The 24,356-nt window shown below is 47.0% G+C and overlaps 1 protein-coding gene across 1 annotated transcript; it reads right to left on the bottom strand.

Annotated features, from left to right (window-relative positions):
- Positions 1-10,730: 10,730 nt before the first annotated feature.
- Positions 10,731-23,728, bottom strand: LRRC47 (leucine rich repeat containing 47). The gene is made up of 7 exons (XM_061600708.1): positions 22,934-23,728; positions 20,174-20,632; positions 18,964-19,080; positions 17,930-18,045; positions 15,880-15,982; positions 12,934-13,023; positions 10,731-12,252 (listed from the first exon to the last, which is right to left on the bottom strand). The coding sequence occupies exons 1-7, from the start codon at positions 23,630-23,632 to the stop codon at positions 12,016-12,018; spliced, it is 1,821 nt and encodes a 606-aa protein (XP_061456692.1). The 5' UTR covers positions 23,633-23,728; the 3' UTR covers positions 10,731-12,015.
- Between the last annotated feature and the right edge of the window lie 628 nt (positions 23,729-24,356).

Raw genomic sequence — 24,356 nt, 5'->3', positions numbered from 1 at the left:
CAGAGTTGTGATGGAGGTAACTAGAGACAAGAAAGTCAAGGGTAGGGAACCTGTGAGGTGCCCAAGAATGCGGATGGACTCCAGCTTCCCTCAGCCTGTGTAGCCAATGGTCAAGGATGATGGATGTAGCACCCAGCGACATCTGGAGGGCTACAAATTTCTGTGCTAAAAGATCCGAGGCTTAAGACGGAATGTGTGCATCCATGAGGTTTACAGAAGGGGGTGTTAGGGGATGCTCAGTCTTTGTAGCTTCCTGCCTCATGCCCCCCACCCTCAAAACTACCTGTCTATCTGTCCATCAGCCAAACCTAGAATGCACAATATTGAATGAAATGCCTAAGAATGCATACCTGATTGACTGCACCTAATAATCCAACAATTCAGTCTGAGCAAATTGCAAAATTTATTCTGATTACAGAACGTTTTGGAGTTCAGCATGGAATGAAAACACAAAACACCAACTGAGGCAACATGATAATGGTAGAACAGAAATGTGGCCAAACACTAGATTCAGATGAACGACTAAACACCAGAGACTGGAATTAAGCAATGGTCTTGCTTTAGTCCTTCCCTTCGCTCAGCAGTGACTACGGAGATCTCAGGCTGAAACCTTGACATCTCATTAGTTCCAATCCATGTGGGAACGAACGATACTGCCAAGCAGAGCGATGAAGAAATAATGTCAGACTTTGAAGCTCCGGGAAGGAAACTCAAGGACTTTGGGGCCCAGATAGTTTTCTTGTCCATCCTTCCGATACTTAGGAGTGGAAAGAGTAAGAAAAATACTCTGGATGAATGACTGGCTACGAAGGTGGTGCTGATGTGAGAGATTTGGATTCTGGGACCACGGACTACATTTCTGGAAGATGGACTGCTGGCAAGTGATGAGTTGCACCTCACAAGGACTGGGAAGAATGTGTTTGGCCACAACATGGAAAACTTCATCAAGAAGGCTTTCAACTAATTCCTAAGGGAGAGGGAGACATAAACCTAGCAGTAACAACTGATTAAGGCTTATGCACAGTAACAGGAACTGAGAGAACAGCTGTAATGGGGCACCGTAATCTTCCTATATAATATTTTTGTAAGCATCACGCTACATGCTTTTGTGCAGAAGCGTTCACACATAGTGTGACACTGTGAGGTGGTGCAGCAATGGTGCTGGCGCTGGTGCTGGCACAAGTCACCCAGTGGCAGCAGCGGTGGTGCACAACTCACCTGGTGGTGGCAGCAGTGCCGTACGAGTCGCCCAGTGGCGGCAGTGGCACACAGGTGACCCGTGTGCAGGGAGGGAGGTGGGAGCACTGGTGACCCCTGTGGGGGGAGGGAGGGGGAGTGCTGTCCACCTGTTAGGGGGTGCACTGGTGACAGCAAGCGGTGTTGGTGAGCAAAGTGAGCAGGGGCAGAGCCTGTAGTAGTCTTCATAAAAATGTAGGAAGGAAGCCAGACCATAAATCACATGGCCTTCAATGTCTGTATACTAATGCCCAGAGTATGGGCAACAAACAGGACGAACTTGAACTCTTAATACAGGAGAGTAAAAGTAGAAAAAGAGGAAGGCCAAACAAGAGATGGATTGATTCCATAAAGGAAGTCACAGACCTGAACTTACAAGATCTGAACAGGGTGGTTTACAACAGATGCTATTGGAGGTCGCTGATTCATGGGGTCACCATCAGTCGTAATCGACTTGAAGGCACATAACAACAACAACAAATACAACTTGAGAGGATGACTCCCCTGACTGGAATACAGCGATTGAAAGATATATCTTGTTCAAAAATAACAGAGGCAGGCAGAGCCGTGCTGTATGTTAAAAATATGTATCGCTGCAAGAAATATAGGAGGATGAGCTTGGTAGTCCCACTGAGGGTAGACTGACTGGAGGAGGGCTAATGTCCTTATCTTCAAAAAGGGCAGAAAAGAGGAAACTGGGAATTACAGACCAATCAAGAACAAATCCTGCCAGACTAATCTTATCTCATTTTTTGATAGGGTAACCTCCTTAGTAGACTGTGGGAATCCTATGGACATAATATATCTCACAAGGACTGGGAAGAATGTGTTTGGCCACAGCATGGAGATGTTCATCAGGAGGACTTTAAACTGAATCCTAAAGGGAAGAGAGACGTAAACTTGGTGGTAACGACTGATGAAGGCTTATGCACAGTAGAGGGACCAGAGAGATCGGCTCTAATAGGGCCCGGTAACAGTCCTCAGAAAAATGTAGCAAGGAAGCCAAGCCAAGTCTTCGATGTCTGTATACTAATGCGCAAAGCATGGGAAACAAGCAGGACGAACTTGAACTCTTAATACAGGAGGGCAATTACGACTTGATAGGTATAACTGAAACTTGGTGGGATGACTCCCATGACTGGAATACAGCAATTGAAGGATACAACTTGTTCAAGAAGAACAGAAGGAATAAAAAGGGAGGTGGAGTTGCGCTATTTGTTAAAAATATATATCCCTGCACAGAAATACAGGAAAATGAGCTTGGTAGCTCCACTGAGAGTATCTGGATTAAAATTAATGGGGCGAGTAATAAAAGGAATGTGGTGCTTGGAGTCTACAACTGACCACCCAATCAAGGAGAAAGTGAGAATGTAACTTTTGAAAAGCAAATTGCCAATGTTTCGAGGAGGCATGATGTAGTAGTAATGGGGGACTTCAATTATCCCGATATCTGTTGGGAGACAAATTCTGCCAAACACGGCCCCTCCAAGAAATTTCTGACTTGTGATGGAGATAACTTTCTCCTACAGAAAGTGGAGGAAGCAACCAGAGGATCAGCTATCCTGGACTTGATTCTAACCAATAGAGATGTTTTGGTGGATGAAGTGGCAGTTACGGGAACTCTGGGGGAAAGTGACCACACCATGCTTGAATTCTTGATTTTAACAGAAGCGAAAGCTGAGAGTAGCCATACGCGCACCCTGGACTTCAGGAAAGCTGATTTTAATAAACTCAGAACAATTGTAAGTACAGTTCCATGGCAAGCCACCCTAATGAGAAAAGGAGTCCAAGATGGGTGGGAGTTTCTAAAAAAGGAAATTCTCAAAGCACAATGGCAAGCAATTCCAACAAGGAAAAAAGGGGGAAAACAGCAGAAGAAGCCAATGTGACTTCACAAAAAGCTTAGAGATGATCTGAAAACAAAAAAGGACACATACAGGAAGTGGAAAGAAGGCCAGGCCACAAAGGAAGAGTACAGGCAGGTATCACAGAATTGCGAGGATGGTGTCAGGAAGGCTAAAGCTGAGAATGAGCTGAGGCTAGCGAGGGATGCTAAAAGCAACAAAAAAGCTTTTTTCAGGTACGTCCATAGTAAAAGACAGAGAAAAGAAATGGTGGCACAGCTACTCAGTGAGGATGGCAAAATGATAACAGATGACAAAGAAAAGGCAGAAGTGCTCAATTCCTACTTTGGCTCAGTCTTCTCCCAAAAAAGGGTCTATGACCCTCCAGGGAAACATGAAGTAGAAAGGGCAGGATTGGAGCTTGAGATTGATAGACAAATGGTCAAGGAATACTTAATCACTTTGAACGAGTTCAAATCTCCAGGGCATGATAAACTGCATCCTAGAGTATTGAAGGAACTGGCTGAAGAACTCTCAGAACCGCTGTCTATTATCTTTGTGAAATCATGGAGGACCAGTGAAATGCCTGATGGCTGGAGGAGAGCTAATGTTGTCCCTATCTTCAAAAAGGGCAAGAAGGAAGAACCAGGGAACTACAGACCAGTCAGCCTAACATCAATCCCTGGAAAAACTCTGGAGCAGATTATAAAGCAGTCAATCTGTAAGCACCTTGAAAATAATGCAGTGATTACTAGGAGCCAACATGGATTTATGAAGAACAAATCCTGCCAAACTAATCTCATCTCATTTTTTGATCGGGTAACCTCCCTTGTAGACTGTGGGAATGCTGTGGACATAATATATCTCGACTTCAGCAAAGCTTTTGACAAAGTGCCCCATGATATTCTGATTAGCAAGCTAGCTAAAGATGGGCTGGATGGAACAACTATCAGGTGGATCCACAGTTGGCTCCAGAATCGTACTCAAAGAGTGTTTATCAATGACTTGGATGAGGAGGTACAAAGCATGCTTATCAAATTTGCAGATGATACAAAGTTGGGGGGCATAGCTAATACTGTGGAAGACAGAAAGAAAATTCAAAGGGACCTTGATAGGCTGGAGCATTGGGCTGAAAACGACAGAATGAAATTCAACAGGGATAAATGCAAAGTCCTACACTTAGGAAAAAGAAACCAAATGCACAGTTATAAGATGGGGGATACTTGGCTCAGCAGTACGACATGTGAGAAGGATCTTGGAATTGTAGTTGATCACAAGCTGAATATGAGCCAACAGTGTGATGTGGCTGCAAAAAAGCCAAATGCTATATTAAGCTGCATTAACAGAAGTATAGTTTCCAAATCACGTGAAGTACTAGTTCCCCTCAATTCAGCACTGGTTAGGCCTCATCTTGAATACTGCGTCTAGTTCTGGTCTCCGCACTTCAATTACCTAACAGGAGTAAGTGCAAAGTTCTACACCTAGGAAAAAGAAACCAAATGCACAGTTATATACTTGACTCAGCAATACTATATGCGAGAAGGATCTTGGGACTGTTGCTGATCACAAGCTGAAACTTTTTTTTAAAGCAAGCCCCAGTCTCCCCAAAACCTTTTAAGGGGGAGATATGATAGCACTCTTCAAGTAGTTGAAAGGTTGCCACACAGAGGAGGGCCAGGATCTCTTCTCGGTCATCCCACAGTGCAGGACATGGAATAATGGGTTCAAATTGCAGGAAGCCAGATTTTGACTGAACATCAGGAAAAACACCCACGAGAAACACTACAAGAATGGACTCAATTACCGCAGGAGGTGGTGGGCTCTCCAACACTGGAAGCCTTCAAGAGGCAGCTGGACAGGCACCTATCAGGTATGTTTTAAGTTGGATTCCTGCACTGAGCAGGGGGTTGGACTCGATGGCCTTAGAGGCCCCTTCCAACTTTACTGTTCTATGATTCTGTGTTCTCCAGTTAGGGCTGAGAGAGGCGTGTCTGAAAATCTGGAGAGCAACTGCTAGTTGTAGGCCGTATGTAGCCAGATGGACCAAAGATCTCACTTGGTATAAAGGCTGCTTCCTATTTAAATCAGCCTTTTATTCAGAACCATGAGGACTAGAATGCTGTTGTGGGAAAAAGACCATAGCTCAGCAGTAGGGAACACACTTTGGATGCAAAAGGTTCGGCCCTGCATCTCTAGGAAGGGCTAGGAAAGATCCCTGCCTGAGAGTCAGTCAGTGTCAACAATCCTGAGCAATGGCCTCACTCAGTAGACAGCAGCTTCCCATGTCTCGCTTGAGCCTGGCTCTTAGGTTACAACAAGGTGTGGACTCCGCTACCCTTGACTCCCATCGGCCTCATACTGTACAGCTGAATGTATTATAAGACCATGACCTGCCAGTGAAACGCCAATCAATTTCTTGGGAACCACCCAGCAAATGAGTGAAATTGGGCTACCATCAGCCTCATCTAGCATGGCCTGTGGTCAGGGGCGATGGAGTCTGACAACCACCGAGTGGTTGCCGGGCCTCTTGCAAAGACAAAACAAACAGCAGAAAAGTGTGGGACTAGGTGGGGCAATCTAATTCAGGAATTTCTAAGGTACTTAAGCAAAATGTAAACGCCCAGACAGACTAATTAAGGCTCAACTTATCCTGAACGTTTTGACGCTCATTCTGAGTATCTGAGGGACTTTCAGGAGGGCGGCGGCGGAGGAGAGCAGACCACACAAGATTCAATATATACATGCCCCAGGGTGGGCGACCTTAGGCAGAGACCGAGAACAGTGCTGTGCTTGCATCAGCTTAATTTCTCTCCTCCAGGGGCCAATGAAAAATGCTCTGAAGGTCCTCTGAAAATCTCACTCACATAAACATTAACTGGGGATGCATTACATTATCTAATTTAACATACACCCCCCCAAATCCTGGTTTTATTTTTAAATGGATTAAATTGCAATTCCGAAGCCCGCCCTCGAACTACCAGCTGTGCATAAATCACCACCTTAAAAATAGCCAAACATCTTGAGGCCAGCCAAGTACTGCGTGCCATCCCTGAATGTGTCAGTCCAGTGTCAAATGAGCTTCAAGGCTGTGGGCTGCTTCACCAATTCAACAGAAAGGGGTGGGGAACCTGGTGTCTTCCAGATGTTGCTGGACTCGAGTTTCCATCATCCTTGACCATTGGCCATGCCGGCTGGGAGATGGGGGTTCAACAGCATCTGGAGCGTCTTAACCTTGTCTGCTTATATGTATTTTTTAAACCAGTGTTGTAGCTCCACATGCTAGAGGGAACCCCACTTGACAAAGACTCAAGGTGAGTTAGGCAGCAGAGTGAGTTTGGCAGCAGGGCAAGGAGGCTGGGGCACACTACTCTGCCCGTCAGTTTCTTGACAGAAAGGAAAACTCAGTTCTGTAGGTGCTCCATATAGTAACTCTAGAAACAGAATCAACAACAAAACAATTATGCAGGCAGGAAGCCAGCGGGGCTTTCCAATGTTTTGCACTGTCTGTCACTCATACAACTATTTGCCTGTTGGACAGAAATTGTGGATGTGCCCTCAGTGCAGTGAGCTCCTGCCTCTCTGGGAACAAGTTTGTTTCCTTGAGGCCAGGATGGCTGACCCAGAGAAGCTGAGAGAGGCAGAGAGGCTGGTGGATAAGGCCATCAGGGACATTATAGCTGTGTCCCCATTCCCAGGTCAATAGTTCCCTTACTCCCATGAAGAATGAAGGTCTCAGGGAGGGACAGCATCCCTCCGAGGAAGAGGGAAATGATCCCTTAGAAGGGACCCATTCCTTGAGGGACGGGCAGTGACCCTTTTGTGCTGAGGATACATCTCTGGGGTGAGTGGGTGGGAGGAACCTAGTAATGGGTGATTTGATCATTAGGAACACAGATAGTGACGCATGTGACAGGCGGTAAAAATCACAGGGTCAATTGCCTGCCTGGTGTGAAGGTTTATTTATTTATTTATATCCCGCCCTTCCTCCCAGTAGGAGCCCAGTTGTGGATGTCACCCATCATCTAGATAACCTGGTAGACAATGCTGGGGAGGAGTCAGTGGTCGTGGTGCATGTCGGCACCAATGACATGGGGAAATGCCATCGTGAGGGCCTGGACGCAAAATTTAGGTTGCTCCAAAGGATGCTGAAAGCCAGGGCCTCCAAGGTAGCTTTCTCTGAGATGCTACCAGCCACACACAGGGCCAGCTACCCGTGCAGCTTTGTAGTCGCAATGCATGGGTGAGACGATGGCGTCTGGAGGAGGGGTTTGGATTTGTTGGACATTGGGGAACATTTTGGGACCAGCTGAGCCTGTGCAAAAGGGAGGGGCTCCACTTCAGTGAGGATGGAACCAGAGTGTTGGTGCTTAAAATCAGAAAGGTAACACAGCATCTTTTAAACTGATTGTGGGGGGGCGGGGGGAAGCCAACAGTAGATGAGGATCCTGTTAGCTGTTTGGAACAAATCACCCTGGGTTAAACCTGAAGAAACCGATGAAAATTTTAACGGTTGAGGCCTAGAACTGGGCATTGTGAGTGCAGCAACACAAGATAGCTATTCAGAAAGGCCAAAGCACCACAGGCCAGAACAAGTGCCAAAGTCACTCGCAGAGAGGCACTGTGTTTGCATGCTAATACCAGAAGCCTCCGAGCCAAGAAGGGAGGTACTGAAGTACTTGGTCTCAGAGGACAACATTGATATAGTACGCATAAAGGAAACCTGGTAGAATGGAGAGAACCAGTGGGGGACAGTCATCCCTAGATAGGAATGCTATAGGAAAGGCCTACTGGAGGTGGTGTCACTCTGTACACCAAAGAGGACACCTTATAGCTGTGTCCCAGTCCCAGGATGTGATGCTAGAAATCCCAAAGGGGCAGAATCGTTGTGGGTGTTGATGCCAGGCCCCCAAAGTAATTTAGCACTGGGGACGTCCTATCAACCCCCTGATCAAAATGCTCAGGGAGATCTCGAGATGAAGAATGAAATCAAGGAAGCATCCAAGAGAGGAAATGCCGTAGTAACGGCTGACTTCAACTACGGACAGTAAAACGGCAAATGCAATTCAGTGTAAACCAAGTGCAAAGTTATGCATATTGGAGCAAAAAGTATCTTAATTTCACATATATGCTCCTGGTGTCTAAATCAGGAATGAGACTTTGGACAGCTCGATGAAGATGTTAGCCCAACATGTGGCAGTTGCGAAAAAGGCAAATTCCATGCTAGGGTTCCTTAGGAAAGGAATTGGAAAGAAAACTGCTGATATCAAAATGCCATTACGTCAATCTGTGGTGCGACTACATTTGGAATGCTGTCCACAGTACAGGTCACCTCACCGCAAAAGGATATTGTAGAGTTGGAAAAGGTTCAGAAGAGGGCAACCAAAATGATGAAGGGGATGGTGTGACTACCCTATGAGGAAAGGTTGCAGCGTTTGGGGCTTTTTACTTTACAGAAAAGGTAAGAGGCAACAATGATAGAAATGTACAAAATTATGCATGGCATTGAGAAAGTGGATAGAGAAGAGTTTTTCTCCCTCTTAACCCTTGAAGTGGTGGCCATTCAATGAAGCTGAATGTTGGAAGGTTCAGGACAGACAAAAGAAAGTGCTTCGTGTAGCACATGTCTAAATTACAGAATCCGCTCCCGCAGGAGACAGTGATAGCCACCAACTCCGACAGCTTAAGATATGTTTAGACAAATACCTGGAGGAAAAGGCCGTCAGTGGCTACCAGCCCTGATGGCGGTGCTTTGACCCCAAAGTCAGAGGTGGTATGTTTCTGAATAGCAGTTGCTGGGAAACCCCAGGAGGGGAGAGTGCCCTTGTGCTCAGGTCCTGCCTCTGGGCTGCCCATGACGGGTGTCTGGCTGGCCGCTGTGAGAACTGGATGCTGGACTAGATGGGCCCCCTTTGGCCGGATCCAGCAGCCAGGCTCTTCTGATGTACACCTCTGACTTGCCTGTATACAGCATATAGAAAACAACTGAGGAACAACAACAGTACCCAGAGGGTTGCATGTTCCCCATCTGTGTCTTAAAAATGGAGGACAGGTTCAAAGAACCCTTCCCTATTCAAACTAAGTTCACAACACAGTCATTTTGGCTATCAGGTGAGTGAACGGCTCAGAACCAGCCCCTTCAAGCAAGCACATTGCAGTGCTGGGGAACCTCAGCCCTGGGGGCCAAATGTGGACCCTTCAGGCCTCTCGATTGGCCCTTGGGGCTGTCCCCAGCCACACCCCACACTGGCCTGCTCCTGGAGGGTTTGTGTGTGGTTGGAGTGTGTCCCCAAGTTTGATGCCTCTTGCTTGCCCAGGTGGAGGATGCAGAGGCGTTTGCGTAGGAATGAGCCTGTTGTGCAAAAGTGAGACTCGCGCCTGCTGCTCCACCCACTTTTGCCTCTGGCCCCGCCCACTACTGGCATGTGACCCACCAAGTGGTTGCCCAGAACAGAACACAGCCCTCAGGCTGAAAGGGTTCCCAGCTCTCCTGACTTAGTTATTTTAATCAGCACGGAACAACTCCTCCTGGCAGAGCTCAGGTCATTAAGCCTGCAGCCAGTCCACAAGGAAAGTTTCATAGGGGCTGTGCCAGAATCATAGAATAGTAGACTTGGAAGGGGCCTACAATGCAGGAATCCAAATCAAAGCATTCCTGACAGGTGGCTGTCCAGCTGCCTCTTGAATGCCTCCAGTGTCGGAGAGCCCACTACCTCTCTAGGTAATTGGTTCCATTGTTGTATGGCTCTAACAGTTAGGAAGTTTTTCCTGATGTCCAGTCAAAATCCGGCTTCCTGCAACTTGAGCCCATTATCCCGTGTCCTGCACTCTGGGACGATCGACAATCTAGGAGTCCCCCTACATATTATGAATATGAGTAAGAGGATGGCACTTTTCCCATGAAAAGGAAAACAACTTCAGCCAGCTTGATTAATCACACTGGGAAGGGGATGCTAACTATCACAAGAAGTACAGCTACAAAAGGGTGCAGGTTACATAATTCTGGAAACTGCTATGTGAGACATGCCCAAAAAACCCCCAAACCTTTGGGGGTGTGCTGCCTCCACAGGGTTTAGAATTGTATATACAGAAACTCCTTCTGTTGTGTTAAATAAGGCATTTATTAGGTTAGAGTTATGGAACTATAGAAGCCTGTCTCTATGCTCCTTTAGCCTTACAGTAACTTCTCGTCAGGTGACATCGCCCCTCTCTTTAATTGGTTAGTTTTCCCTCTAAAACCTGCCTGAGTTTGTTTCAGTCATCAGTGAAGCAAGCAGCAGGCCTAGTAGCCCCAGAGGACAACGCTCCTTTTTTACCTTTCTCTCTCTCAGAAGATACTTCTCTGCCAGAGTTGCCTCTTCCAGAAGCTTCTCTCCCACAAGGTAACTCTCCTCCATTGAATCTACCTCATCAACAATCCTACCTGCTATCAACCTTCTTCATCATCATCACCATCCTCAGTTCACTATCCCCAGAGACTGTATGCTTTCTTTGAAGTTTCTGTACACTTCTGTGTTTCCTGGTTTAATAAAATAGTTCTGGTTAAAAGAGAGAGATTGAGTTGACTGTCTGGCAAAGTGGGTTTCAGAACCACGGGCTCAGAACAGGGGGAAAAAGTGCAGCATAAACTGAAATAATGAATTAAAGTTCACATACTTTGCATTTGCTCCTTTTATTTGTACTCTTAACATTACTGGCTGTCACACTTCCCAGTTCTTCTATGCAATCACGGAGGGCACAATGCATGCAAGTATTTTAGGCACGGCCAAAGGATTTGAGCTGGTCCAGTGTGATTGCTGTTTCCCCCCTTTTGAAGAGTGGCTCATGAGACTCCCCGAGTCCAAATCACTATCGGATTTTGAAAGAACTGTCAGTTTCGAAAACAGTGTCTGCCATGTGGGCCGAGGGGAGGAGAGGGGGTGTCTACTGTCCAAGGCACGCAAGTCCATGGCCCCCAGCTGTCTGGCTCCACGCTTCTCTGCTGGCAAGATGTGGACAGAATCCGCAAGGGACGTGCCGAGGGGAAGGACCAGCTCTGGCATCCCTCATACTTTACAAGACACAGAGTGCCATGAGTTGGAGCCCCTGGGGGCCATGGGGAAGACCCCAGAGAGCAGCAGCAACTCACATCAAGAGTACAAACCAGACTTCAGGGTCTGAAGCAGTGGCTTCATTCTGCACAAGAGGCCACACTTTGCTTTGCTAGAAAGCATGCCAACTGGTTATCAGGGGACCCAGTCTCCACCCCATGAAATCTCCCATCTGGCCTCACCATAACCAGAAGCCCCCTCCTGACATCATCCTGGTTTGATCTGCACCAGGTGAGATACAGGCAGAAGGGGCTCCCACCACTCACCATTTATAAAGAGCATCAGAGGGATCGACTGCCGCCTCTTTCAACATCCCAGAAAGATGCGGGAAAGAGGAGCTCAAGGGTGGGAAGGGAGAGCTCTGCTGCTGCCGCTCACACTGGGATGGAGGGAACTAAAGAGCATCTTGCCTGGGGCAGGAACAAGGCGTGGGGGTGGAGCCGATGCTGCTGGTCCTTCACCGACCATTCAAAAGTTGGTTGTTGACCAGGGCCATCTGCCATGGGGTGGCTATGCCCAAGCAGGGATTAGAGAGTACCCCTGTGCCATATAGATAGTGTTTCTCATTAAAATGAATATCATCTTGCACTTTTATTCAAAAGAGATCTGTGCAGATCCCGGGCTTAGGTGGGAGGTTTGTGTTTCATTAACCAAGCTGGTTTTTGAGTCTCTCTCAAGACCACAAAATCCTGTACTGTTAATCGTCAAGCAAACCCTCTCTGAAGCACGGCACTGGATATCTTGCATTTGGTTTTAAAAAACAAAATAAAACTGCAAAGCGAGGCTACTGTTTACAAGTGCTGCATAACATGCCCCACAACAAGGACCCCCCAGCCCTGCAAAGGTGCTTAATGAATTACAGTGATGAGAGATGAGACCGTACTGAGATCAGTTTTGGAAGGGTAAAGGACTTTTAAGTTCCCATCCACGTCCACAACCCGAACCTGTTCCAACATTAGAGGGGAGTTCTTGGAAACGCCTTCAAGTCTTGAATTTTCATGCACGGCGATCTCGTTCGATTCGTGATCAGAACCCAGGTCTCTGTCTGCATTCTCCAAAGTGGACCTGTTCAGCTCCGCCATTTTCTGTGATAAAGGAATAAAGACTGCAATGTGCAAAGCGCATTACTCAAAAAAGATGACAATTCTCCCCACCAGCAGATGACCTGTTTCCCTTCAGCTATTAGGGAACGGGAGAGGCCCAGGGGGCACTCCGCTGCTATGAACCCAGAATGCAGCATTTAGGCGAAGCTTGCAGCAGATGCTTAAATGGAAAGTGGACGGCTCTGAGAAACAGATGTGGAATTTCAGACTTTTTGCAGGGAGGGGTAAGAATTGTATTTTGCATTCTTATGCTTTGGTTATGATCAGGGCTGAATGTATGCCACCATAGAGTGTGGAAGTGGTCTTGACACAGACTACGGGGAGTTCCATCTGAGGCTATGTTAAGAAGGCAGCTTTAGACATGTGAGCGTTTGTATGTGATCGCTATCACGTGCTGCTGGTTCCTACGCATGCAGCATTATCATGCCTGCATGATGGGGAACCGGCTACAGATCCCAGGAGCGTGAGCTGCATGTGGAAAGGCTAGTGACCCGATGGAGAGCAGCTGAACAGAACCATGCACGGGTGAATTTGTTTCGCACACAAGGCTTCACATTTAACCCAGGGCTCTTGTAAGTGCCATCCGACAATAAAATTAGGAGCCTGCAAGTTACAAATGTGGAAGGAGGAAGAGGAGCGGATACAGGTCGAGTCAATCCTTACTAGAATGAGGGTGTCCATCACATCCTTGCATATCTGCAGGCTAGTGGCACTGGTCACTTCTAGAAAGAGAGCTGAGGTTGTTTTCCCAAGCTTAAAAAGAAGGAAAAAAGGGAAATGTCAGGCAGAACTGAGCTGTTAAGGACAATGACATTCATAGACACACACACAAAATAAAGGAGATCATTTGTATTCTCTCTCTTTCCCTCTCCACCCCCCCGGGGGGCAAATGCGTGGTACGGCCCTTAGCTCAGGCTTTCCCCCTTTCTAGAATGGCATTCTGCAGACTTGACATTTTTCTTCAAATTACTAGGTTAAATTATCATACAAGCAGCCTCCGGGATATTTAAATCAAATATGGAGTGACACTTACGCGGCAAGTTGGAACAAAAATATGGGGTTGAAATTTTCTTCTATAGGGCTATCAACTGCCTATTTATCTACACAACCCCCCAATATGGCCAAACAACAAATTCGTACACGTCTTAAAGATATTGATTTTCAAAAAAATATCTCAATAGCCACAAAAACTTGCTCTCCATTATATTTTCATTTAAACTTTGATTCGTTTCATTATGCCCCATATCTAGATTTTCTTATAGTCCCTAAACTGCGTCTGGCTTTTGCGAAAGCCAGATTCAACTCATTACACTCTTCTCTTTTAATAGGGAGATACCAAGGAATACCTTACGTAAATCGACTATGTCCTTGTGACTCTGAAAAAATTGAAACGCTTTATCATGTGATATTTGAATGTCATTTATACGATTCTATACGTGCTCAATTTTTATCAAGTAGTATAGATAATACATCCTCAATGTCTCCTGGGAATAGGTTGTGCTATTTATTATCCGGACTAAACAAACAAATTACTTTAAATATGGCTAAATTTGTATATATGGCTCAGTTACAACGCTTGGAAATTTAGTAGACCCAGATCATGTAAAAATAATGTCGCTGTTTTTAAAAAACTTGCTGTATTATTTTTAACTCTATTTTAACTAAATTGTCTGTACAATGTTTTGATAATAGTTGGGTCCACGACCGCAAATAAATAAAGTAAAGACTTGACATTTTTCTTGAAACTCAGCTTGTGAAAAAACCCGACTTTGGCAAAAAAGCAACTTATCTTTCACGAAATAAACTTGTCTCAATTCACAAGTTACAGAAAGGGTAATTTTGTTATTCTGGTACCATTTAATGAATTGCAATGCTTCCTGCTAGACTTAGGATGGGAAATATGGCCTGCGCCAAGTGGGACAGGACGCTCCTGCCTCACTTTGACCACTGCCTGCAACAGCCACTCTGCCGAAGACCACCAAGCGCCTCCCTCACTTGCCACCTGGCAGCAACCGTTCCATCAGGCAAGAGATGGGGCTGTGAGGCCTCTCCATCAGTTGGCTCCTCTTCTCCTTGACATCTCTCCATTTCAGCTGGTCATTCTCTAACTGAGAAACAGTGCCTGAACTTTCCCTTTTTCCTCTTCCCTCCCAAATCCCTTTTCCTTTTGCATTGTGTCCTTTAGACTGCACGCTTGAGGGATTCTACCGCTGACATTTGTAAGTGACCCTGGGACCCTTTTTTTTTGGCTGAAGAGACGGATAAAAACCCTTAAAACAAAGTGTGCTTCAAGAAGACACTTGGGCTCTCCAGAAAGAAGCCTCCGCATCTCCCTCCAGGCACATGGCTTCTCCTCTGTCCCTGAAATGTCCTCTATTAGCAGCCATTCCAACAGGCCCGTGCAGCTTGCCCCCTCGGCTCTGCTGAGAGAAAAGCTGCTGTCAGCCTCCTTCCCTCCTGGAACAGTTTCCATTCCAGCTGGTCTTTGTCAAACTATGCAAGATTTGCTTGTCTTCCTCTCTCCTCTGCCTCCCCTTTTTGTGTGTCTACAGGTGTGCCTGACAGGCAGACAGAGACTTCTGCTTGCAATCTTTATGCAGCAGCTAGAAAGTTTTCGGTGCTTTACAAACAAACAACGGCTCTAAAAGAGGACTGGACAAATCCATTGAGGACAAAGCTATGGATGGCTCACGATCTTCCACCCCCAGCGCCTGAGGCAGCCTGCCTCTGCATAGCAGTGGCTGGGAATCGCGGGTGGGGAAGAGTCTTGCTGCTCCTGTGCTCAGGTCCTGCCTGCGGGCTTCCCTTTGGGGTATCTGGTTGGCCACTGTCAGAACAGGACACTGGTGTGACCCAGCAAGCCTCTTCTCGTGTTCTTAACAAAACACAGATGCAACTGTAACACGGGTGTCCAATTAATCATGGGTGTCCAATTAGTCTGGTGACAGAGCCACATCTGGAAGCCCAGGTCTCCGCTGGACGGAAACAGTGCAGCAGGGGGTGTGTGATTTGGAGTTGAAAAGCAATAAGTGGGAGTGCTTGACCCTCAGCTCACCTTTTTTTTAAAAAAAATGTTTATTATTGATGTGTTTGCCATCCTGGGCTCGTTTGGGAGGCAAGGCAGGATATAAACTGAATAAATAAATTCACTCCTCCGCCCACTGCGTTCCCCTTGCAACGACCTTGCTCCTTTCCTCCACAGCACAACAAACACTTCACCGGAAATCCTGACTGGGGAGGATGAAGGGGGAAACAAGCCCCTCCCACCTTCCCTCTTACATGTTGCCCCCTTCGTCCGATGGCTTCGTAGCCAGTCAAAAGATCCAGGTTCTGGCCGTACTACCAGCACTACAAATTTTAAACTGGTTCAAAAGCAGGTTATCTGCTATGTGTTCCTCCAAGGACCCCAGTGAACTGGATTGGGAAATGGCTGCCAAACTCACAGAAACCAGAAAGGTGGCTGAATAAGATTTCACAAGGGGCAAGGGGGTCCCTCCCCAAGATTACCAAAACCAGAATCATACAAAATAGTTAGTAAATTTTCCCAATTTATGGAGATCCTTGAAGTAGACCTTTTCCTGGCCGCAATCAAGCCACAGTATCTAATACCTTTGTCTTTTCGCTGTTTGTGATTGGTGGGAAAGAAATCACTGCACCTTCAGCATCAACCAGGCAGGGGTAATTCTCTTTGCCATCCAGTAACTGGAGGTACCTGATAACGTAAGAAAGTGGAGGTTACGTGGGGTGGGGAACAGCAGATATATGCAGATAGTCTGAAAAAGAACATGGCTTCTGATCCAAGATATTTGGGGGGGGGGGCAGCCCTGTGAAGCCACAGAGAGGAACTTCCAAGTATGCCTCTGAGTACCAGTTGCTGGGAGCTGCATGCAGGGAGGGCACTACTGCATTCAGGACCTGCCTGGGGGCACCTGGTTGGCCACTGTGTGAACAGGATGCTACATCAGATGGGTCTTTGGCCTGGTCCTGCAGCCATCTTAGGTACTTATGCTTGATTCAACTGCAAACAACCACCACAACTGACATCTCTGTGTATTTGGTAAAGGGACATCACAACAGCGAGTACTTTGCTTTGAAAATATGCTCAAGCGTGAACACCGCCAAAAAGTTTGGCAGCTCAGTCCTACACATGCCTACTCAAAAGTCAGCCCTAGCGAATTCAAACAGGCTTACTTCCAGGTAAGTGAGTACAGGACTGCAGCCAGCCCTAGGTTCACACAAGCGGCAGGCCATACTGAGTCATGTTAATTTTTCTGTTCAGGTATGGGGTGATGGTTAGTGTCAGACTAGAGCTGGGAGATCCAAGACTGACACTCATTCTCTTACTTCCTCATCCATTTTTCATTTTGTATCATATCTATTAAATTGAATGCTATTGTTTTAAAATTGAAGCTACCTTATTTGACAAGAAAGCACCATAATGCCATAAATTAACAGATGAAAGGCCTTTATTTCAGCTTAGAAGCTTAGACAGGGCAGCAGGTGAAGTAACGGAAGAGAGTACTGCTGCAGATTCAAACTGTTAGGCTGAAGGCACAGCAGTAGAGCCATTCAGCTACTGAACTCTGCACATGGGAGAAGAGAAAACTGGACTCCACAAAAGTATTAGCACAAAAGGGCTGGAAAGAGGGAGATAAACAGTAGCGGCACTCTTTCAAATATATAGCACTTCAACGCACCAACATGCTCCATTGTGCTGCACTGATTTACCTGCTTGCTTATTTAAATGAAATCAAGGCAAGCCCTCCCAAGTTCACATACAATAAATAAATGCAATCAGTTCACATAATAAATTATTTGAAAATGAAAGAAACAAAAGAGGGAAATAAAGCATGTAATTTTAAGAACTGGCGCCTGAGTTTGCTTTTTTCCTGTCCCCCCCCCAATCTTTTTCCCCCTGTGTGTCATGCCCTAGTTTGTAAGGCTGAGGACAGGGGCTATGCTGTCAGCTGCTCTCTGGGAGTCCTTTTGGCTGAAGGACCCTGAACCCTTCCTAAGCTCTTGTGCACCCTGTGTAAGATCTCAAGAGCTGTGCTCTGCCCTGAGGTCCACACTATTACTATTTGCTTTTTTCCCAGAAAAATGAAACTCAAAGCGACTTACAAAAAAAAAAATTAACACAAAAATAAACACAACCTAACACACAAATAATATAGAAGAGAACAGATCCAACTCAATCCCAGCTCACTGAAAAATAAGCAGAAAATTAAGGTCAAATGCCTGGAAGAACAACAATGTTATTGCCGGGCATTCCACAAGTGCGGAGTCATCGTTGAGAAGGCCGGTTCTACATCTTCCTTGGAGGTGGCACACGAAGAACGGCCTCAGATTATGAGGGTCTAGGATGGTTCATGTTGGGAGAGGCGGCTCATGTGAGATATTGGGGTCTTGAGCCGCATAAGGTTTTATAGGTTACTTATAATGGGGCCCAAAAAACTAATTGGTAGCCAATGCAATTGTGCCAGAATTGGTGTTTTGCTCAGACCGTCTTGCCACAGTTGGCAACCTGGCCGCTGAATTCTGCACTAGGTACAGTTTCCAAACTGTCTTCAAAGGCACATAAAGCACACTGCAGTAATCTAACCAAGAGGTTACCAGAGCATAGACAACAGAAGCAAGACCACCCCGTGCAGACACTAACTTGTGCAATCCAGAGATATTCTGTCTCTTCTTCTGCTTTCGCTGCTCCTCAGCTTCCGATTGCAGCTGCCGGAGGAGGTCCTTGGCCTTGACTTCCTTCCGGCCCAAGGGGATGATCTGCAACACAAGCAAAAAGCAAAGGTGTCTCAGAGTCAGTCAAAGGTCATTCAAACCAGAACCAATTTCTAGAAAAGTCCCAGAACACCACACAAGAGTTACTGCAACTGTCTGTTGCAATTCCTTTTGTGGGGTGTTATTCCAGAAGTCGTTCTAAGCTTCGTGTAGTCAGATTGTGGCTTCCCAAAGTTCATTTGCTTGAGGGCAGGGTTAGATCTTATTGGCTCCAACAAAAATGGGAAAGGCAGAATCCCACTACACAATTGATTCAGGAAGGTCTGGTATTCGATGTTGATTTAGAAGCTAATTCTCAACATACTGGTAGATTACAGGAATGGGAGATAAATGGAAAGATAATTGTTACAGCTTTTCAAAGCCTGGTCCTGGTTCCTGAAAAGGTGTTGCAAGCTCTTCTCCCCTTTCCAACCTCAGCTGAACTGATAGCTCATTCCCTCTCCCACGCAGACTGGGCTGCTCCACATTTAGGGGCTGGGCTCGGCTCCTCAGATTGCCAGGAACACACTGGCAATCTGACCGGTCACTTTTGGAAACAGAACTCCAGGCGACATCTTCCTCTTAGTTCTGACCACTTGCCATATTGGCTGGGGATGATGGGGAGTTGTAGTCCCAACAACATCTGGAGGCTACCAGGCTGGCTAGTCCTGTTCTAGCCCAATCAAGGAGGGCAGCTAGGTTCTTAAATCCCATGCTTTATCACACTTAGTGATGCACTGAAAGAACAAAGTCCCTGGAAGAATACAGCAACTCACTTTCCAAATTCAGGTTCCAATATAGTCAAGTTTAATATAGTTTTAATGTAGTCAAGGAGCAACTCCTGCGTCTTTCACCTATTTACCCACAAGGGACAACAGTTCCCTATTCTAATACCCACACATCATTTGCCATGGCACAACCTACCTTCAAATCATCTGGTGGCCAAGCATCATAAAGAAGAGGACCTTTCACCAGCTGCAGATCGTGGGTGGCGATAGTGGCTGCTGTTCGCTTCTCACAGATGTCCTCATGGAGTTTGGTCTGAAAGTTAAAAAAAGTCACTAAAGAAAAAGGCTACATTAAAGAGTCATGGAAACAGGCACGTCTTTAAGAAGTGTGCCAAGAGAGAAGGCAGACAGGCATGCAGGTGGGTAAGGAACACCTGGATTTATTTCTTCCTGATTAGAGCAGTCATGCAAATGCAGCTGCCCTATATGAGAAGGAGGCAAGCAAAGTCACCATCTGCACACAAGCGCTTGGATAGTCCCCTTCTGCTTTTCATTCCATCATACTCAGATAAACTAACGCAATGCTTCCCTGAGGCAAGGCAAGCTTCCTCTCAGAATTAAAACAGAAGGCAGCTCTCACTTTTTAAAAAGTCAAAGAGAATTTTAAGAACCTCTAAGGATAACAACTACACCTCCTCAATGTATCCCCACTCCATGTTTCTGGATAAATTACTGAGCTAGGCACATCTTCTGATTGGCAAGAAGCAAACCCAAATCATGAATCCATGCAGACGCACCTCCTCTTCTGAGCAAATGCAGAGATGTAGTGATATAGGTGCTCTCAAATACAATTACCAGAGCAACGGATCATGAAGAGAAGCGGATGGCAGATCTCCACAAATCTTGGGCTCGCAGGAACCACTCATTTCTCATGGCATAATGTTTTAAAAGTGCTGAATTAGTTATTTTTTTGTGTGTGGAAACCTGCAGGTTGTACCTGAGTATCCCGCTCAGAGTAGACTCATTGAAGTTAATGGATATGACTTAGTTTCACTAATTAATTAGGATGAGCATTGGATACAAACCTGTACACGTGGAACTCAATAAAATGCCATTTCCCTACTCTTGTTGTAGGTGTTTATTTCATTTTCCTGTACAATTATCTCTTGAAAGCCCTTTATAAGCTCATTCCAGGCTTCCTAAACTAGGTATCTTTTCCTACCTTAGTAAACTATGGTTTATCAAGCCAGGAATGTACCAAACTAGCCCATCTATGTTTCCAAAATTCTTCACATCTGATCTTCATGTAACAAGCTCAACCTTATCTATAGCTAACTGAATACAAGAATTTCCCTCTTCCAAGCTTGACTGTGCTATAACTAATTAGCAACATTTTTGTGCCCTACCTGAGCAGAAAGAAACCTCTTCAAAGCGTTGCCTGGCTTGAAGTCCATTCCTTTCACCACACAGCATACAATATAGGGGCGGACATCTTTGACGCCAGGGCTGGCTTTCACAACCAACGGGGCTGGATTCTCAGAAATGCGGAGAACTTTCACAAGCAGTTTCTGGGCTTCTTCCACCTCTTCCTCTTCATCGCTGCCGGCTTTTTTCTTTTTCTTCTCTCTCTTTTTCTTCCTCGACTCCTCCCTCTCGGCACCATCCTGCTTGCCTTTCCCTTTGCTACCCCCTCGGCCCCCGACGCGCAAGTACTCCAGGATAGATTTTGTCTGGCAGCCGTTCACCATCTTCTCAAGCCGCTTGTCTTTGAGGGCATTTCCTTTCAAATTGACGTCCTTCAGCTTAGGACAGTCAGCCAACTCCACGGGGATTTCAGATAACATGTTGTTGGAAACATCCAAGATCTAGAGAAACAAAACATACGAGCTGCCTTCAGACAGTGACCTACATAACTCTGGTCTATGTGCTCTGACTGGCAGAAGCAAAAAATGTTTGCTGATAAAAACTAAACTAAAAATGGATCTCCCAGAATTGAAAAAATGAAGACAGGAGAAAATGGAAGCTAACTGATACCCAGTCAGTGGTCCATCTAGTCACTGGCTTGCAGCAGCTCTTCACGGTTTCAGGCAGGGGTTATTCCCTGTCGAGATGCTGAGGACTGAACTGGGCATGCAAGGAAGACGCTCTGCCACTGAGCGCTGGCCCTTCCTCATGCAACAGGAACCCGCCTTACGCTGTCCCGTCAGACCATTGGCCCATCTAGGGTGTCAGACCTGGGATCCTTTACATGGCAGATCGTCTGCTTTGCAATGAGCTCCATGCTGTTCCCTGCTCCTGTAATTTACTGTCCCCGTATATTGCTGAAATCTCAGCCCTATTTAGGCATTAGTAATGGGGCTTAAATGAACAAATGAGCACACTCTACCCCCAAATCCCTTTCACCCCATACCTGCTGAAATATATCACAGAAATTGGAAGATGCCTGTAAAGCCACTGAGTCCAGCCCCCTGGCTTCGATGCATTTTGGAACCCAGAGTTTCACAAGCACAGGAGGGTTCCTTGCTGCATACAGCCACCCTTGAACATTGGGGGGGGGTAGAGCCAGTTTGCTTGTGCATGTCTTTCCTTCACTGAACATCCATTTCCACCCTATTATGAACAAGTGCTATATGGTGCTCCGATCTGGTCCCCATATTTTAAGGGGTCCATAGAAGGCCCTCTTCATGCTGCTCTGAGATCTATACTCGGTGTCCCTAAATGCGTCTCAGGGGTCGTTCTTATGCTGGAAGTCGGCTTAAATTCCTTAAAATGTTTAGCTTGCCTCCACACAATTTATTATTGGTTACGCTGCTTCTGTAAGCTTTCTTTAAAGTCTTATGCTAGACAGATTTTAAATGATTCTTATAATGCAATGTGGCCTAAATTGGTCAGGCTGAGACTTGAGTCACTTGGTCTTTTACCCCAAGAACTGCTATGGATGGATTTCCAAGCGGCTCATGCATTGGTTAAAAGACGTCTCATTGACATAGATAATCAAGAACTGCTGGCAGCGGCCAAGGGGCCGTGTTCTCCCAGGGCATTGGGATTACCCACATTGCCTTGTATGGAAGGGATACGTTATCTGTACTGGTTTTTTATCCCTAAATATAGGCGGGCCTTTACTTTGGCTCGATTTGATGCTCTTCCTTCAAAACTGTTGGAGGGCAGATATGAAAAGATCCCAAGAAATACTAGATTTTGCCCTTGTGATGTGCATGAGGTGGAGACGGTCATGCATGTCCTTTGTAAATGCAAACTTTACGAGGATGTCAGAAGAGATCTTTTAAATCCTATTCTTTTAAATTATCCTGGTCGTTCGCCCAATACACTTTTAAAGATTCTTATTCAGGAATCTGACGAACTAGTCACTTTAACTGTGGCCAAATACTTAAACCAAGCAATGGTGATTAGAAAGGACCTGAAGGGACTCTGAAGGTCTGACTATGTTATGCACCGGACGATTTACAGCTTATAGCTAATTATTACGCAAGTATTACAAGCTAAAGTATGTAAGCGGTTCTGGAAACCAGTGTATAATCTGTTAATTGTATGTGCTGTGTATTTGTACTTTGTTCCTGCTACGGCCTATTGACTATGCAATAAAGGATGATGATGATGATTATGAACAAGTGAATAAGTCTTGAGTTTCTAGGATTTCTCAGTAAAGACCAAAATGATTCAAGCTTGTTCTCCCCTCACATTAAAGCTAACAGATCCTGATATTTTCCAGGGTTGCTCCTCGTTTCCTCCACCCACTTGCAACATATCCATAGATGGGAAAGAGCTCGGTTAGGGCTCGGTTCTTGAACCTTGGGATCCCCACTTGTTGGTGCACTACAACTCCCATCAACCCTGACCACTGAGACCATGCTGCCTGGGGATGATAGATTTTGTAGGGCTACTGGAACAATAAAATGAGATGAGAAATCCAAGCCAACTACCCGGAGATCTTCGAAGGAAAAACAGGTCAGAAGCGTAAAAGTAAACATAGCAGTGTCCCCCCACCCCGCCTGCAATACAGGGCTAACAACGACCAGCCTCGCAGGGTTGTTTTGAAAACCATCATCATCATCACATAATCGACGTCAAGCGTTTCCTGCGGACTCCTCGGAAGCAAAGCACAAAAGACCCGCTGCTGGCAAGGCAGAGCACGGCAAGGCCCTTACCTTGAGGCCGACCAGGCGGGAGATGCGGGGCCCCAGCTCCTCCAGCTCGTTGCCGGCGGCCTCGAGGGTGCCCAGCAAGGCCAGGGGGGCGGCGCGGCGGTCGTCGTCCGCAGGGAGCAGACCCCCAGGGAGGGCGCGCAGGCGGTTGCCGCCCAGAAGCAGCTCCTGCAGGGCCGGGGCGGAGCGCGCCAAGCCGGGCCCCAGTTCGCGCAGGCGGTTGCGGCGCAGGTTGAGGAGGCGCAACTCCGGCAGGGCGGCGGCAGGAGCGCCCCTCACGCCCGCCTCAGGCTCCCCCGCGGCGGAGACGACGGCGACTCCACCCAGCTCCGGCGGCAGCTCCTCCAGGCCGTTGCCAGAGAGGTCGAGGGTGCGCAGCGTGGCCGGCAGGAGGCGCCCGGCCCGGGCCAGCCCCGCCGGGCCGAGCGCGCAGCCCGTGAGCGCCAGCGTCTGCAGCCCCGTCAAGCGCCCCAGGGCCGGCCCGGGCTCGCGCAAGGCCGCGGAACCGCCGCCCCGCACCTCCAGCGACCGCAGCGCCGCCCCCAGGGAGCCCAGCGCGGCCGGCAGGCAGCCCCCCGCCGCCCGCACCCTTCGCTCGAGCGCCGCGCTCAACTCCAGGCTCAGCTCCCGTCGCCCGGAGGCCTCCACCTCCGGCCACGGCTCCTCCTCCTCTTCGTCGTCCCCCGGCGGCAGCGGCTCCATTCCTCTCGCCGCTCGGTCCCACCCGTCGCTTCCGCTTCCCTCGCTTCCGGCACAAGGCACTTCCGCTTCCGGCACAAGGCACTTCCGCGATCTGCACCCCTCCCCATCCCTAAGGAGCGCCTATGAAAATAAAGGAAAACTGTCCAGTTGGGAGCATGAACTTGATAAAAGGGACGTTAAAAATGGATAGAAATCTGTGTAGCGAACATAAATAACGTTTAAATGAATGCTATGGAAATGTAGGGCAGTTACTTCCGGCTCTCATTTGTATTCCTGATCGTATTCGCCCCCCCCAAAATTGGAAGAGGCCGCTCTATCCCAACATCAAAACTCCATGGCTCATTCACGGTTTGCGGGTGTTACTTGCGCTTCACCGGAAGTGCTACTGCAACCGATCTAGCCTAAAAAGTCTATGGCTATCACTTAGTTTGAGACTTTACGTCGGTAGCTGTCAATCACATCGAGTTCCCGCCTTTCCCTCTACCAAGAGCTAAGATTGCAGAGAGATCACACGCACTGGGCGATTCCGGCACATGGTCATAAAAAAGAATATAATACCCACCCAACTCCGTGGAGGAAGGTCTTTAGGGGAAGAGAATACAGATAGAACGCCTCTCACTGTATTACAGTTAATTGAATGGTATAGTTGCCAGCTGGGACTCTTAACTTCTTAGCGGGTGGTAGTCACTACCAACTGGGAGGGGAAAGACGAGACACCCAAAGT

This window comes from Rhineura floridana, chromosome 18, assembly GCF_030035675.1.
Source record: "Rhineura floridana isolate rRhiFlo1 chromosome 18, rRhiFlo1.hap2, whole genome shotgun sequence".
In the NCBI taxonomy this organism is placed as follows: Eukaryota; Metazoa; Chordata; class Lepidosauria; order Squamata; family Rhineuridae; genus Rhineura; species Rhineura floridana.
This window is presented reverse-complemented; position numbering and strand designations above follow the sequence as displayed.

Excerpts from the sequence above, each read along its gene's own strand:
- LRRC47 (XM_061600708.1), bottom strand. The coding sequence starts at position 23,632 with ATGGAGCCGCTGCCGCCGGGGGACGACGAAGAGGAGGAGGAGCCGTGG. Across the intron at positions 19,081-20,173 it reads AGAGGTTTCTTTCTGCTCAG|ACCAAACTCCATGAGGACAT; the intron begins GTAGGGCACAAA and ends TTTAACTTTCAG. Across the intron at positions 15,983-17,929 it reads AATATCTCTGGATTGCACAA|GTACCTCCAGTTACTGGATG; the intron begins GTTAGTGTCTGC and ends TTACGTTATCAG.